The sequence below is a fragment of the Ordospora colligata genome (assembly GCF_000803265.1).
Source record: "Ordospora colligata OC4 chromosome Unknown contig_12, whole genome shotgun sequence".
Taxonomy (NCBI): Eukaryota; Fungi; Microsporidia; family Ordosporidae; genus Ordospora; species Ordospora colligata.
In genome coordinates this window covers 84854-99362 of record NW_014575396.1, presented here as the reverse complement: position 1 = coordinate 99362, position 14509 = coordinate 84854, and the positions used below count along the sequence as shown (strand labels likewise).

Here is a 14509-nt window from a genome sequence, read left to right as displayed (position 1 = left end):
TTATTTAAATCAGATACATATCACATTGGTATCTCTTGTATCTCCTCTATTCCGATTCCTATTGCATCCAAGAATAACTTTACATAACACTCCTCTGTTTCATTGTATCTATTAACTGCTTCAATAATACATGGCTTCAACAGCTTTACAATCTCACTCTGCTTGTCTGCATCAACCAATGAAATTAGAACCGAAAAAAACTGCCAACTGTATCTGTCACTCGGGTACAATTCAATCGACTTACTGACTGTAGACTCATACATAACGCTGCAAAGCTCATTGTTCTGTAGAAGAAGTAGAGTTGCTAGAATGACTCCGCATGGAAAGAATATAAATGTAGAGACAAATCCAGGATCAAGGTCTTCATAAGGTATCCTTGGGATGTCATCAACTAATGTCCCAATAAGTTCATAGAAGGCAGGCACATCCTTCACATGCTGAAACGTTCTCTGTAAATGGTTCAGAACCTCATGCTTTTGGCTATTATTTGCATTCATAAGATAATCCTTAAGAAACCAGAAAAACTTTCTGTTCGTAACAAGCGCATCAAAATTAGATTGCATTCTTGATTCAATTAGTCTTCTATTCTCTTCAAAATCAGTTTCACTTATCTTGCAGTGCTTGTTAATCGTGTAAAGGTCAATTATTTCTTCAAGCATAAGTGTATTGCGGAGCTCTATTCTGGCACACTCGGGCTCAATTCCAAACGAAATCCTGGATGCCTTTGACGACTTCTTCCCCTTCTTTCCAAAGACCAAACATACACTCTTCCTGGGCTCTCCTTCTTCCTCCTTAACCTCAATCTTTCCTGCATTCGGATCAAATAGAGCAGAGCAGTCTATGTTTGCACGGAAGTGCCGAGTGTTTTTCCGTAGACATTCTGCAACATAGTCCTTCTCCTTCGTGGTCATGAAGTTGCTGATAGACATTCTAATCAGAGGGATGTTCAAAACACATTTATTGCCATACAGGCATTATCGATTTAACTACATTCAAAATTTGCCCAGAATGATTCCAATTGCACATCCTCTTGCTAAGGGCGCAACAGAGCAAATGATAGCCGCTTTGGTCAGTGAATATGCAAACAAGGCCATACTGGTGACTGGAATAAAGAAGTGTCTAAAGCACATAGAGCATGAATCAGAAGGTCTGTTAGTGCTGACTGCCGATACAACACCCATGGACCTAATCACACATCTTCCTTCGCTTTGCGAGGAGAGAGGAATCAGGTATGTGTTTGTCAATGATAAGACATGCATTCCAAACAGATTCACTTGTGTGTTCTTTGGAATGCAGGAGAGGCACAAGGTTCAGGCTATAATAGCTGCTCTTGACCAACAGTAGAGATATAATAAAAAGTGGCAAGTTCATGCATGGCATTACCAATCATGCTTTGATTTTGATGCTTTTTCGGATAAACTCAATAAATAACTAATTCTGATCTTACTCTGAAGCATGCCCTGGTTAAAATCCTGCTTTCCAGTTGCTACATCTGCTCCATAATCAAACATGATTCCCTTGTATTCACAGATATCCTCAAGAAATTCCACAATGCCATGCATTATCATCTTGTTATCCATCAGGGGCTATCCAACTCATACATGCTACATTGCATGATGATCAGGCATAAATTCAAAAGTAAACTGTGCATTTAGTTGAGATAAACAGTTATTTATTGTTCTGAATCTTCTTCGTTGCTGCTTGATTCATCTTCAGGCAGTTTCTTCTCTTCATCTTCAAAATTCAGCAGGCTGTGCCTTGTCTTCTCTCCATACAGTCTTGCTTGACTCACCACTGTTGCCGTGCCTCCTTCTTTAGCAATCCTGTGCATTAGAGCTTCGCAAGCCTTGCTCACAGACTCATATGCCTTATCCTTACTACTGGACACACGTGTGATAGAGTACGTAGGCGTCTTTATAAGGTTAAACTCCAGTTTTGGATCAATTAAAATTGCATCCTCAAATGCATTCTTTATTGCCTCAACACCTCCTTTCGCTGCACACAGCACATCAACATCTGCACGCACTTTGTATGTGGATGCTTGGAACTGCTCCTTTATCAGCTCCTTGATTGTCATCCCAATCTCATCATCTGCAAGAATCCCTTCGTTATCCTTAGCCTTTGCAAAAAAGCAATACAGCGATCCGTACTCGACCTCCTTCTCATATCCCATGTTCTCATAAAGCTCAGAAACAGGTATTTCCAGCTTTCTTGATGCCTTCGCCATAATGTAATACGCGAGCTTGTTTCTTGCACTTGCTTCCTTACATGATGCTTTCTCACTGTCTGTAACCTTTGACATGCTCAAGTCCACATGCCCTTTCTCCTCATCTACCTTTATCACAAGGCATATCTCAATACATCCAACCTTTGTTACCTGCTGGATTGTTCTTACCCTCTTCTTAGACAGCTCGCCCAATAGCACAAGCCCTTGTACATCTCCATACTCCAACAGATCCAAAGTCAGCCCATCAGTATCTATTGACGAAACTCTTGCTATCACAAGCTCCCCCTCTCTAGGATAAATTCTTGAATGGAGCCTGCATTCATACTTCAGCATGGCCAAACATTTTGAAAATATTTTATTGGCATCTCAGAAGTAGACTCTTACATAAAGAATATCTTAAATCTCTGAAATATTCTTCTGGCTCGGATTATCAGTTGTCTTTCTGTCATCTCAAGCTTCCACACATCGTCTTCAGAGAAAGTATCTTTGAGAATGAGTGGCGAGTAATCGCCTATTCGTTCATAGAAGAACTCAGCAAGTAGAGCATTGCTGTCTGCAAGTATTGAATGCAGATAGAAAAAATATGGACACACAGATCTTAGATCAACTGCAGAGGGTTTTGCGCGGATGTCTTCCATCACCTTCTCGTTGTTGAATTCACTCGAAAGATTGCAATGTCCATTTCTGAGTAAAAAGCCAACAAGGAAATAAGGTGCATCGACCTTCTTGCCTGCTGAAATAGTCTTGCACGCTCTTGATCCCAGTAACCCAAAGTTTAATACAGTGTGATTGAATGTAATAGGAATCTTTTGTTCATTAAGCATGATGTCATCAATATCATAATACGTCATACTTGATCGCATTGGGATTTCTGTAGATCAGGATTTCTGTAGAACAGCATTAATAAGTATTGCATATATGCATAGCATATATTATAGTCATGCACCTACATCCACAGAAAACACATCATTTTGAGCTATTGAAAAGCCCATGACAGACAACAAAATATCAATTGCAGATCTCTTGCAACTCGATAAAGGGCAGATTACTGGTGAATCACATGATGCAAGTATCACGGACGGCATATATGCTGTTGTAAGAGAAGAAATGTTCATGGCGATGGAGCAAGCAAAAAGAAAGCCAAAGAGCAGCATTGGCGAGAACTTCTATGAAATAATTCCAAAGACTGCGCTTGAGAAGATGATGTCAAGAGTACTTGACAACGAAAAGATGATCGATATTGAAAAGTTAAAGTATGAAAAAAACTTCAAAGATGAATTTGACAGGAAAATGAAGCGAATCAAGCGGATCAAGAGCAAGGCATACAGGAAGATCAGAAGAATGAAGAAGCTTGCAAATGAATTGCATGAATCGATTGATACTCAGAATAAATGCCAAGAAAGTGATGCACATGAAAAGTCTCATGATGTACAAAAAAGATCTTCTCGGGTTCCTGATGCGTTATTGAAAGAAATAGATGTTGAAAAGGAGAATAATGAGACAGAAAGGAACGATACACCGATATTTAGCTTCGGTGGAGAGCATGAATCCACAGACAACATGTGCAAGCAGGAGGAACTCGTAAGGCTTGCATTCAAAGAAAGTGAGGATGGGAATGAAAATGAATTTGTGAATGAAAAACAACAGATTGTAAATGAAGAGGCGCCAAGAATAGAAGAAACAGTCCTTCCAGGATGGGGAGACTGGGCCGGACCTGGGATTGAAGTTGTCAAGACTGAATACAACACAGTAAGGAATGTGATTGAGGGAGTGAAATATTGCAATAGGAAGGACTTCAACAAGTCGCATGTGATAATCAATGAAAAATCACAATGCATTGACAAAAAGTTCATGGCACAACTTCCATTTGGATACACAGAAAAGGATTATGAGCAGAAGATCGACATGTGTGTGTCAAAAGAAAAGAATACACTGAGAGTATTCAGAAAGCTGGTAAAATCCAGATCTACAAACACCAATGGAGAGGCAATTAAACCGTTCCATTATGTGCCAGAATAAGCTTCACTTATATAAACCAATATACAAGAACTCTTTATTTTTGTAAATACAATTATTTCTATTCACACACGTGTATATTTGCAAGTACGGTTTGTTTATATTCATGAGCTGTATATGTATATGCACTTTATCCACTGAATTAAATTTATATGTTTCTTACTACAATGCTATACTACATGCGCATAAAAAAGTCATTTTCTAGAAGGTACGATTGCGAAAGGCTTGTGCTATCGAAGTGCTCTAATATTGCAAGCACTTCATAATATCTCTGCCGGACTATGCCTGAAGGATGTAAAAGACCTCCTAAAACATACGTGTATAGAAGCCGTGATGTAAGCACAACAGAAAATGCCTCCATGCATTCATCAAACGATGCCTTGACTATCGGTGTGCTGTCAAGAATATTTATCCATACCATATTCAACAAATGCGTAACAAAAACCACATCAGTGTTAACTTTCCTGTGATTCAACACAACATGTTTCACAAGTATAATTCCCGCACTTCTGTATGCTGGATCCTTATCCATCAATGCGTCTTCAATCACTGCAACCATCGAATAAATATATTCCCATGGCACATCAGGCACTCTTTGCATAAAACATTCCATAGCCTTAATTATCCCTTGCTGGACAAATACACTTGGTATTCTGTAATCAGCCAGTAGAGTAGGTAAGACAGAATGAAATCCATTATATTCTCCTACAATTGCAATCGCAATAGACGCACCGATTCTTTGGCATCTATTTTCAGACTCAAGTCCATCCATCAATATGTTAAGGATATCCTGCGGACCTACAATTCTTGATATGCATCCAAGGCAGCCAATAACATTTCTTCTCATTCTTCTGCTCCACGAGGACAACACATCAATCAGCTCATATGAAATCCTCAGCCATTCTTTGCTAGAAACCATTGCACATTCATCAGGTGCATTTACACAAATGGCATAGAGGAGCTCAACAGCAGATTCTGTCACTCCCTGCTCCTTAGTCCTGATAACAGGTAAAATCCCCAATATCACATCAGAAGCATGCCTGAACCTGTGGCAATTATATACAACACAAATGGTTCTCAGCACATTCGATAATACATCCTGATTTTCATCCGTAATATTCTCCATCAGTAGATTTCCACACAACACAAGCTCAGCTTTACTCAATATCCCTGCAATTTTTCTCAATACACAAAGTCCTCTGATTCTTGTATCTATTACAGGATCCTTCAACATTGCAATAAATTCAGAAACAAGCATTTCAGTGTGTCTTTTCTCAATAAAGCGCTTACATGTCAGTAAATGCGCATGCTTCACACTAACAGTATCCTGTCTGATTGCACTGCAAATACACCTGTAGTATTTGTCTGCATCATCTACATCAAACTCCAGGTTTTCTACATTACTGAAAATCTTGGATACCAATCTTACATTCCAGGGATCGCTGTAGTATGCAAGAATCATCTTTGTGACTCTAGAATCCACACACATCTTCACACACATCGCACTTATTGCATTTTCATACTCCTTTGTGCCCCTGTCAAACATAACAGACAACAATTTGCAAAAATACTCAAATGCATCCTCCTTATCAATCATAAGGCACACCTTATCAAATATCCTGGCACATCCTGTGTCAATTGCTCCAGATGCTCTCAAAAAATCAAACACAACTCTGGAACGCTCCACATTGTTATGGCACAAATGGGACATTGCCTTCAGCAGCGCCTCAGATTCAATGTTCCTTGAATTAACGAATTCATCTCTGAGCAAGTGGAATATTCTATCCGAACTAGATATCTGCAGACCTAATACACTAAACACATAAGACATTGCATTTGCTGCATCCATCTTCACAAACCTGTTTCCATCCTGAATCAGCATGCAAAGAACATCCAACAATATCCCTAAATATAAAGAAACTTCATTTCCAAGCATATCACAAATACCCAATACTGCTCTAACACAGCACTTCCTGACATACACATTCTGACTAGATCCCATATTGTTCAGAAGCTCAAGTACTTCATTCATTTCAAAACATCGTGCAAATGTACCTATTACCTTGCCAACTACTTCTCTGATATGAAAATCCTTGCTTGAAAAGTCAGATTCAATTCTACTTATTACAAATTCAATTCCATTTGCATAAATCATCATTAGAGTGGACATCAGCAACTTTCTTGGTAGGTTGATCCAGCAATACGATCCCAACACAAACAGAATCTCTCGCAAACACTTTACTTTATACATGTCTAAACCTTCAAGTAATGCCTTTAGCATCTCAACCAGCTTCATCTTATCTCCATCATCAAGTTCCAATGACATCCCCATTAGGATCACAGCTTCCAGCGCTATCTCAGTATCTACATTCTTAAGAATCGCCAGTCCACGTGCACACATGGCTTTATTTCCATTCTTCATAAGCAGTATTCCTTTGTACACATTAACTTCACTTTCACTCCCTAGGCTAAAAATCGGCATAAAAAAGTCCTTCTCCTCCACAGGTATTTCAGGTAGCCCAGCCATCTCAATGCCATCATAAACATCTCTACCAGCATCAGCCACATCATATCTCTTATATCCCTTGCTTGGAAGACACATATTGATTTCTCTAGTAGACATTTCAGAGTACACTGCACTCACTGCTCTTGCATTATCTGTATCCCATCTTGCACTCATTCTGCTTACTTCGCCACTCCACACATCCTCCTCCATCTTGATGTATCCCAACGGTGTCTGATCCCATTTCAACCTCTTTGACTGTGTTGCCGTCCTAGGCGTAATTTCCCACTTACTTACTCTTCTTGTGCTTAAATCATCCTTTTCTTCCCACTCTGCCATCTCTATTTTCATCTTATTGCGTTTATCTGTATGCTCATCATTGCCATCGCCATGATCCAGCATTTCACTCGGCATTCCAAGGACATCCAATCATCAGTTTCAAATACACTTCTCATAACACATATTTCACAAATCATTTAATACTCAATTTCCTAATGCTCACCCATACTTCGTCATCTCCTCAATCTGCTCAGGACTAAAGTTCTCAAACAATGGCTCAATATCATCGCATATCGAGTGTTCATAAAACACTTTCATCTCCATGTCCAGTTTAGGTTCAACATACTCAATCTCACACATCTTCAGCATCCTCATTGAACTTTCAGGAATAAATGGATGCATCATCTTGGCCAGATGCACCACAAGACTGAATCCAAAGCAAAAACAATGACTCCTTCTCGAAGCATCACCAACCCCTTCTTGCACGTACTCATTACCAATCCTTGAGACTTCAAACACCATTTGCAAGCCATCCCTCAGCTTTATCTCATCCATCCTTTCCCTGTATCTTTCAAAGAGCTCGTTAACCACAGTCACACACTTCGTATCCCTTTCATCAAGTGTTTCAATTCGTACTTGTCCTGCGCACTTCTGCTTGATGTACTTCAACACCCTGTTAACAAAATTACCCAAATTGTTAATCAGGTCTCCAGATACAGACTTCTGGAAATCATAGAATGAAAAATTTGCATCCTTTGTCCCCTCAGGGCGTATCTTCATTAGATAGTATCTCCAGAGGCATACCTTTCCAAGCTTGCCATCCACCAGATCAAGTCCGAAAATCCCGTGTCTCCGGCTCTTCGAAAACTTTTTGTTTTCAAACTGTAGATACTCAGTTGCAGAGAGCCTGCTGACCAGCGGAAGTTTGTCTCCAGTTGCAATTAGCATTGCCGGAAAGATCACTGTGTGAAAACACACATTATCCTTTCCCATAAACTGCACAAGCTCAGCTTCCCTGCACCAATCCTCAAAGCAATCACCAACAAGATCCTTCAGGAAAGTAAGATATCCTATTGGCGCATCAAACCATACATAGAAAACTTTTTCTTTGAATGCTTCCAATGGTACTGGAACACCCCATTTGAACTTCAGGTCCCTTGTCATGCATCTTGGGTATAGATCTATTGCCATCCATTGATTGAATATATTCTGTGCATTCTGGCTCCACTGCTGTCCTTTTGCCTTGTACAACTCTTCAAGTCGAGGCTTGAACCTTGCAAGATCAAAAAACAGGTGATTGGTTTTCCTGATGACAGGATTACTGTTACAAATCGAGCACTGCGGAATGAGCAAATCTGTTGACTTGTACGAGTGTCCACATGCATCGCATTGGTCACCCCGTGCCTGAGAATCTCCACAGAATTTGCACTCTCCAATGACATATCTGTCTGCAAGGAATAATTTGCAATGCTCACAGTAAAACTGCTCGATCTCCTCTTCCTTGAAATATCCATTGTTATACATCTTCATAAACAGCTGTTGTACCAGTTCTGTGTGACTTGGTGACGATGTATGTCCAAATTGATCAAACCTGATTCCAAACCATTCATAGACACTTTTGTGGATCTCTCTATTTTTCTTGCATATCTCTTGCGGCGTTGTGCCTTGTGCTATTGCTTCCATTTCAATTGCTGTTCCATATTCATCTGTTCCGCAGATGTACATAGACTCCTCACCCTTCATCCTACAGTACCTGTTGTATACATCACCGCTCAGGACGCTGCCAACAATGTTTCCAAGATGAGGCTGGTTATTGACATATGGCAGTGCGCTTGTTATCAATTTTTTCATTATATGGGGTTTGTGAAAATGTTTATGCGCATTACATGAACAGAGATCATGCAGTTTCTACGGTATTATTTCAACTGCAGTAATTATGCATATTGAGCCAAAGCGGAGTAAATGCAACAATATAAATGCAAAAGATGCCAAGCCCATGAGCATCTGAAGAACAGCGTTGGAGTGGAGACACTCCATGGAAAGTCCTCGGAAGCAGCTGAAAGGCAGCCTTAATTGGTGTGTTTATCATTTGAATAGATTAATGCTGTTAGGTATGGGTCTACTGAACGGAATGAGGCTTACTCTTAGATGCTCATCATTTTAATTGTAATTTGTTGTTTGATTTTATTGCTTTGCAGCCCCTGTTGTATGTCATCTCGAGCAAGGAAGGTAGTGTGGACCGATGGATGTTTTGATGTGTTCCACTATGGACATGTGAATGCGCTGTATCAGTCAAGGAAGCTTGGAGAATACCTGATAGCAGGTGTACATTCGTCAGAGAGCATCTGCAAGGAGAAAGGGCTTCCTGTGATGAACAATGATGAAAGGTATGAGATGCTTGAGGGATGCAGGTATGTCGATGAGGTGGCAAAGGATGTGCCTTTTGTTACACAGCTGAGCATGATGAAGAAGTACGGAGTTGATATAGTTTGCCATGGGAATGACATAGTTCTTGACTCCAATAACCAAGACTCGTATCATCAGGTTAGAGACATAGGAATGTTTAGGGAGGTGGAGAGAACTATAGGGATATCTACTACAGAGTTGGTTGGAAGAATGCTGCTCAATATGGGAGGAGGGCAACTTACATTGAATAAAAGTGGGCAGGAACACACAGACTATCATGATGAGTTATTGGGATTGCTTGAAGCAGACATGAAGAGGGAAAGGAAAGGGAAGGTTGTTTTTATTGATGGTAATTTTGATTTGTTCCATGCAGGACATGTTGTGTCATTGAGGATAGCAAGGATGATGGGAGATTACTTGGTGGTGGGACTTCACGACAATGAGACAACAAAGGAGTATACGAAGAGCAATCCTGTTATGAACCTGAAGGAGAGGATGCTTACGCTGATGTCTTGTAAGTATGTTGATGAGATTGTTATTTCTCCATATTGCATTGACCGAGACTTTGTTGCCACTCATGGGATTGATGTGGTTGCGCCTTCGTTTGACTCTAAGGATCTTTCAAGGTATGATGCGATCAGGGAGATTGTACAGCACAGCTATGCAGAGAACAAGTTTAACTACTTGTCTGCAGAGCATATAGTCAACAGGATAATACTGAACTATCAGAATTATGTGGAAAGACAGAAGAAAAGGCTTGCGAAGGAAGTGTGAATAAATGCTGTGTTGTGATTGTTTGAATGGTGGAGATGTTTAAATTAAGCCGAGTGATCGGCAGTCCAAAGATTTGTGTGGGACGTTTCTCAGATCATGGGAGTCTTTAGTAAAAGGCAAAAGACTCGTGCTTATCGACCTGAGTGTCCAGGGGTGTTAATGAGTGATGTTTATGTCATGGAATGTGGGACAGATGTACATGAGTATATGGAGTGTGGATGAAGATACGAAGATATTAGGTTATGAAGATATGAAATATGGATGAAATTGTGAAGATATGAAATGTTTATTTGATGGAATGTGGATGAATGTATCAAGTGTTCAGGTGCATAAAATTATCAATACATTAAGTGGATGCGCATGAAGTTATGATTTAGATAGGTATTTATTGATATTAATGCGCATAAAGTATAAAGTTGCTTATATAAAATATGGAATAACTTTATGGAGTGAAGTACTAATTGTGTAGAGAACTGAGATGATGCAGACACCCTTTGATGAGTATGCGCTTAATTAAAGAGCAGGAGAAGGGAGAATATACAGACACTGGGATAGAGGTGAATCTTAGTGTGCCGAAAGGGATATTTCCAGAGAAAGCACAAACTGATTGGGATGAAGTGATTGGAAAGGGAGAGATATTGGACTTGCTTGGAGAAGCAGATGGAGGCAGTGTACTTGATGTAGAAGAGAGTGTGGAGGATAAGATGCAGGAAATATTTGAGAAGCTGAAAACGAATCAAGTGATACTTGTGCAGGGAAACACAGGATGTGGGAAAACAACGAAGATCCCCAGATATCTTTTGCAGCAGTATAAGAAGATAGTATGTTCACAGCCAAGAAAGATAGCAGCAATAAGTGTTGCTAAGAAAGTGGCTAATGATATGAAAGTGAGTGTTGGAAATGAGGTTGGATACTCAGTGAGGTTTGATGACATGAGTAGCAAGAAGACAAGGCTGAAGTATGTAACAGACGGGATTCTGTTGAGAGAGATCAACGACAACAAGAATCTGAGCGGATATGATATGGTGATAATCGATGAAGCACATGAGCGGAGTATGAATATTGATGTGCTGCTTGGATACTTGAAGATGATACTGAAGAAAAGGAAGGACTTCCGGGTGATTGTGATGAGTGCGACTCTGAGTAGTGAAAAGTTTGTTTCATTTTTTGGATGTCAAAGGATTGAGATAAGACACAAGATGTTTCCACTTGAAATTTTTTTCATGAAGAAAGGATGTGGAGACGATTACTTGAGCGAGGGACTGAAGACGGTGATTCAGATCCACAAGAATGAAGGACCAGGAGACATACTCATGTTTCTGACGGGGAAGGACGAGATCAACAATGCCGAGGAGGTATTACTGAACATTCTGCCTGCAAATGAAGTTGAGATATGTAGTATATACAGTACGCTTGCGCCTGAGAAGCAAGAGCGTGTTTTCAAGGTGTTGAAGAAGCGGAAGATTGTTCTTGCAACGAATATAGCAGAGACATCGATAACAATAGAAGGGATGAAATATATTGTTGATTGTGGACGGAGCAAGCAGATGAGATACTCTGCATTGCTTGGAATGAGCATATTGGAAATTGGATGGATATCCAAGTCTCAAGCGAAGCAGAGGGCAGGAAGATCAGGACGCACAGGGCCAGGAAAAGTTTTCAGGATATACACTAGGGACGATTACAAACGGATGAACACGGATGCGATTCCTGAGATTCTTAGCAGCAATCTTGCAAATATAATACTGTTGCTGAAGTCGATAGGTATTGCGGATATTACAAGTTTTGAGATGCTCGACAAGCCTGATGTATCGAATGTGAAGAAGGCGCTTGAGCTTTTGTATTTTTTAAGGACGATAGAGGAGAATGGAAGGATAACAGCACTTGGAAGGAAGGCAGCAAGGATTCCTGTGGAGCCTGAGCTTGCGGTATCACTGCTTGCATCGTGTGAGCTTGGATGTCTTGAGGATGTAAGTACTATTGCAGCGATGCTGAGTGTTGAGAATGTGTGGAAGGATGTTGCAAAGAGCAGTGTTGAGTATCCTAAGTATATGGAAGCACGAACGAAGTATTTTGATGTGCGAGGAGACTATTTTTCGCTTCTGCGCGTGTACAGATCAAGTAAAGAAGCGAATTTTGCAGCTTCGTATCTGCGGAAGCGGTATTTGAATATACGAGCAATGCAACAAGCGCAGAAAATAAAGAAGCAGTTAGTGGCAATGCTCAATGTGAAGAGCATGTCTGACGAGAGTAAGGTAGTTCAGTCTTTCTGTGCAGGGTATTTTATGAATATTGCGAAGATGGTTGACAACAGGTATGTGTCGGTGTTTCATGGAGTTCAGTGTTATGTGCACAGCACCAGCAATATGTTTAACAGAAGGGCTAAATATATACTGTACCACTGTGTGTTTAAGACTGGGAGGGAGTATGTGAAGCACTGTGTGGAGGTGAGTGAAGAAGATCTTGTGAAAGGAGCGAACCATATATTTACGAAGAAGTGAATATGTAATAAGATTGAGTTTATTAATGAATGTATAGCTGATAACTTGAAAAATGTATGCTTAATGTATGAATAGTAGAGTAATGTGCATGCTATTGAGAATGGAAGAGGGATATGATAGGATTGGTATGGAGAAAGGAGGAGAAAGGGAGATGAGAGGTGATATGTGGAATGAAGCGATTGGTGCGGATTAGGAAAGAGGGATAGCATATAGTAAAGGTGGAAACGAACCCCTATCTGAGGATGAACGGAAGCCAAGAAGCAGAAATGGAACGAAGCAAACAGAGAAAAGAAGACGAACTGGAGATTGAGGAGTACACGGAAGAAGAGAAGATGGAGATGGCTGATGCAACATCTGGATTTAGTAATAGTGGATCGAGGATAGGCGGATCGAAGGATGTGTCGTTTGAGATAATGGCAGCAGCGATGTATCAGCGAATGATGCGACACTTTGGAGTAAAGAATGGAAAGAAGAGTGAGAAGAGCAAGAGTGGACCGAAGAGCACAAACAGTGCAGCAGTAAGCAGTAGAGCTAGAAGAAAGAGCGATGGAACAGGAATGAAGTCGCTGGTATATTTTCTGATTGGGATAGTGATTGTATCGTATTTGATATACAAGATGATAAGCATGCAAGGAGAAGAGAGTGCAGGAGAATCAAATGGGAATATGTCGAGCTCTGACAAAGAGCGTGCAAAGATACTGTCATTTAAGGAAGGAAGTATGTTTAACGAAGTGACTTATTTTGGAAAGACTGACATGATGGTGAAGGTGGTTTCGCACATGACACGAATGGTGAATATGATGCGAACACTGAATCTGAAGGATCTTGAAAGAAGTATTGAGACTACACAGAGGAACTTTTTGTTCCATGGACCACCGGGGACTGGAAAGACTCACTTTATGAAGAAGCTTGTGTATCTGGTTGATCTGAACATGAAGATGCTGCAGATGAAGGACCAGATTGGGAGTGAGCGCTTCAAGCAGATGGAGTTCAACGAGAAGATGATAAAGGCGAAGGAAATGAAATCTCTTGTGAGGATAGTGTTTGTGACGCCGTCGATTTTGAACGACAAATATGTTGGAGAGACTGAGAAGAACATTCGCGTGATGTTCAATGCAGCCAAGAATGCAAACTACTGGGTAAACATAGTATTTATAGATGAGATAGACGCGTTCTTTTCGAAGAGGAACGATAATTCGCAGGAATACTCTATCAAAGCGCAGACTGAGTTTTTGAATCAGATTGGAGGAGCTTGCGACGACCTACGAGGAAATGTGTTTTTGTTTGGAGCGACAAATCACTTTGACAAGCTTGATCCTGCATTCAAAAGGAGATTCTCAACGATATATGAGTTTTCACCACCTAACGATGACGAGAGACTTGAGATTCTGGAGCAGTATCTATGTGACAACACACAGGGTATAACTGATAGATACACTGATCTTGTTAAGCTTACAAATGGAATGCCGCAGTCTAAGATAGTTGATATTCTGAAGAAGGTGTCGTTTTCTAACGATGGAAAGATTAACGAAGTCAAGTGGGATGATCTTAGGAAGGAGTTTGAAGATGCCGATCCAAACAAGAAAGGATCTGACGGAAGCAAGATTGATGTGAACAAGTCAATAAGGGACTACTACTTCCTGGAGCCGAGGTTTGAGGAGCCAAAGAAGGACCATAAGGAGAATCAGCCCACCAAGAAGAGTATTCATAAGATCCGTAACCGTAGTTGTTAATTAATGAATGCGTCAGGATTATGCGTTGCTTTATTTATATGTCTTGATGGCAGGATGTTTGCACAGATAT

General features: G+C 40.4%; 11 protein-coding genes and 2 non-coding genes across 13 annotated transcripts; 6 read left to right on the top strand and 7 right to left on the bottom strand.

Moving 5' to 3' along the window:
- Positions 1-20: 20 nt before the first annotated feature.
- Positions 21-929, bottom strand: M896_120840 (uncharacterized protein; the record flags this gene model as incomplete). The annotated part of the gene is made up of 1 exon (XM_014707418.1): positions 21-929. The coding sequence occupies one exon, from the start codon at positions 927-929 to the stop codon at positions 21-23; it is 909 nt and encodes a 302-aa protein (XP_014562904.1).
- A 79-nt stretch (positions 930-1008) lies between these two features.
- Positions 1009-1344, top strand: M896_120830 (HS6-type ribosomal protein; the record flags this gene model as incomplete). Its single annotated transcript, XM_014707417.1, has 1 exon — positions 1009-1344. The coding sequence occupies one exon, from the start codon at positions 1009-1011 to the stop codon at positions 1342-1344; it is 336 nt and encodes a 111-aa protein (XP_014562903.1).
- A 35-nt stretch (positions 1345-1379) lies between these two features.
- Positions 1380-1580, bottom strand: M896_120820 (uncharacterized protein; the record flags this gene model as incomplete). Its single annotated transcript, XM_014707416.1, has 1 exon — positions 1380-1580. The coding sequence occupies one exon, from the start codon at positions 1578-1580 to the stop codon at positions 1380-1382; it is 201 nt and encodes a 66-aa protein (XP_014562902.1).
- A 92-nt stretch (positions 1581-1672) lies between these two features.
- Positions 1673-2560, bottom strand: M896_120810 (subunit alpha of translation initiation factor 2; the record flags this gene model as incomplete). The annotated part of the gene is made up of 1 exon (XM_014707415.1): positions 1673-2560. The coding sequence occupies one exon, from the start codon at positions 2558-2560 to the stop codon at positions 1673-1675; it is 888 nt and encodes a 295-aa protein (XP_014562901.1).
- A 47-nt stretch (positions 2561-2607) lies between these two features.
- Positions 2608-3078, bottom strand: M896_120800 (uncharacterized protein; the record flags this gene model as incomplete). Its single annotated transcript, XM_014707414.1, has 1 exon — positions 2608-3078. One exon carries the CDS (start codon positions 3076-3078, stop codon positions 2608-2610), a length of 471 nt encoding a protein of 156 aa, XP_014562900.1.
- A 139-nt stretch (positions 3079-3217) lies between these two features.
- On the top strand, positions 3218-4246 carry M896_120790 (uncharacterized protein; the record flags this gene model as incomplete). The annotated part of the gene is made up of 1 exon (XM_014707413.1): positions 3218-4246. The coding sequence occupies one exon, from the start codon at positions 3218-3220 to the stop codon at positions 4244-4246; it is 1029 nt and encodes a 342-aa protein (XP_014562899.1).
- A 172-nt stretch (positions 4247-4418) lies between these two features.
- Positions 4419-7148, bottom strand: M896_120780 (subunit of U2 snRNP spliceosome; the record flags this gene model as incomplete). The annotated part of the gene is made up of 1 exon (XM_014707412.1): positions 4419-7148. One exon carries the CDS (start codon positions 7146-7148, stop codon positions 4419-4421), a length of 2730 nt encoding a protein of 909 aa, XP_014562898.1.
- Positions 7149-7244: 96 nt separating this feature from the next.
- M896_120770 (methionyl-tRNA synthetase) lies at positions 7245-8876 on the bottom strand (the record flags this gene model as incomplete). The annotated part of the gene is made up of 1 exon (XM_014707411.1): positions 7245-8876. One exon carries the CDS (start codon positions 8874-8876, stop codon positions 7245-7247), a length of 1632 nt encoding a protein of 543 aa, XP_014562897.1.
- Positions 8877-9022: 146 nt separating this feature from the next.
- M896_120760 lies at positions 9023-9179 on the top strand. The gene has a single exon (XR_001377311.1).
- A 54-nt stretch (positions 9180-9233) lies between these two features.
- On the top strand, positions 9234-10205 carry M896_120750 (putative ethanolamine-phosphate; the record flags this gene model as incomplete). Its single annotated transcript, XM_014707410.1, has 1 exon — positions 9234-10205. One exon carries the CDS (start codon positions 9234-9236, stop codon positions 10203-10205), a length of 972 nt encoding a protein of 323 aa, XP_014562896.1.
- Positions 10206-10250: 45 nt separating this feature from the next.
- Positions 10251-10356, bottom strand: M896_120740. Its single transcript, XR_001377310.1, has one exon. It is a non-coding gene; the product is annotated as a U5 spliceosomal RNA (small nuclear RNA).
- Positions 10357-10708: 352 nt separating this feature from the next.
- M896_120730 (HrpA-like helicase) lies at positions 10709-12706 on the top strand (the record flags this gene model as incomplete). The annotated part of the gene is made up of 1 exon (XM_014707409.1): positions 10709-12706. One exon carries the CDS (start codon positions 10709-10711, stop codon positions 12704-12706), a length of 1998 nt encoding a protein of 665 aa, XP_014562895.1.
- A 242-nt stretch (positions 12707-12948) lies between these two features.
- On the top strand, positions 12949-14439 carry M896_120720 (AAA family ATPase; the record flags this gene model as incomplete). Its single annotated transcript, XM_014707408.1, has 1 exon — positions 12949-14439. The coding sequence occupies one exon, from the start codon at positions 12949-12951 to the stop codon at positions 14437-14439; it is 1491 nt and encodes a 496-aa protein (XP_014562894.1).
- Positions 14440-14509: the final 70 nt, after the last annotated feature.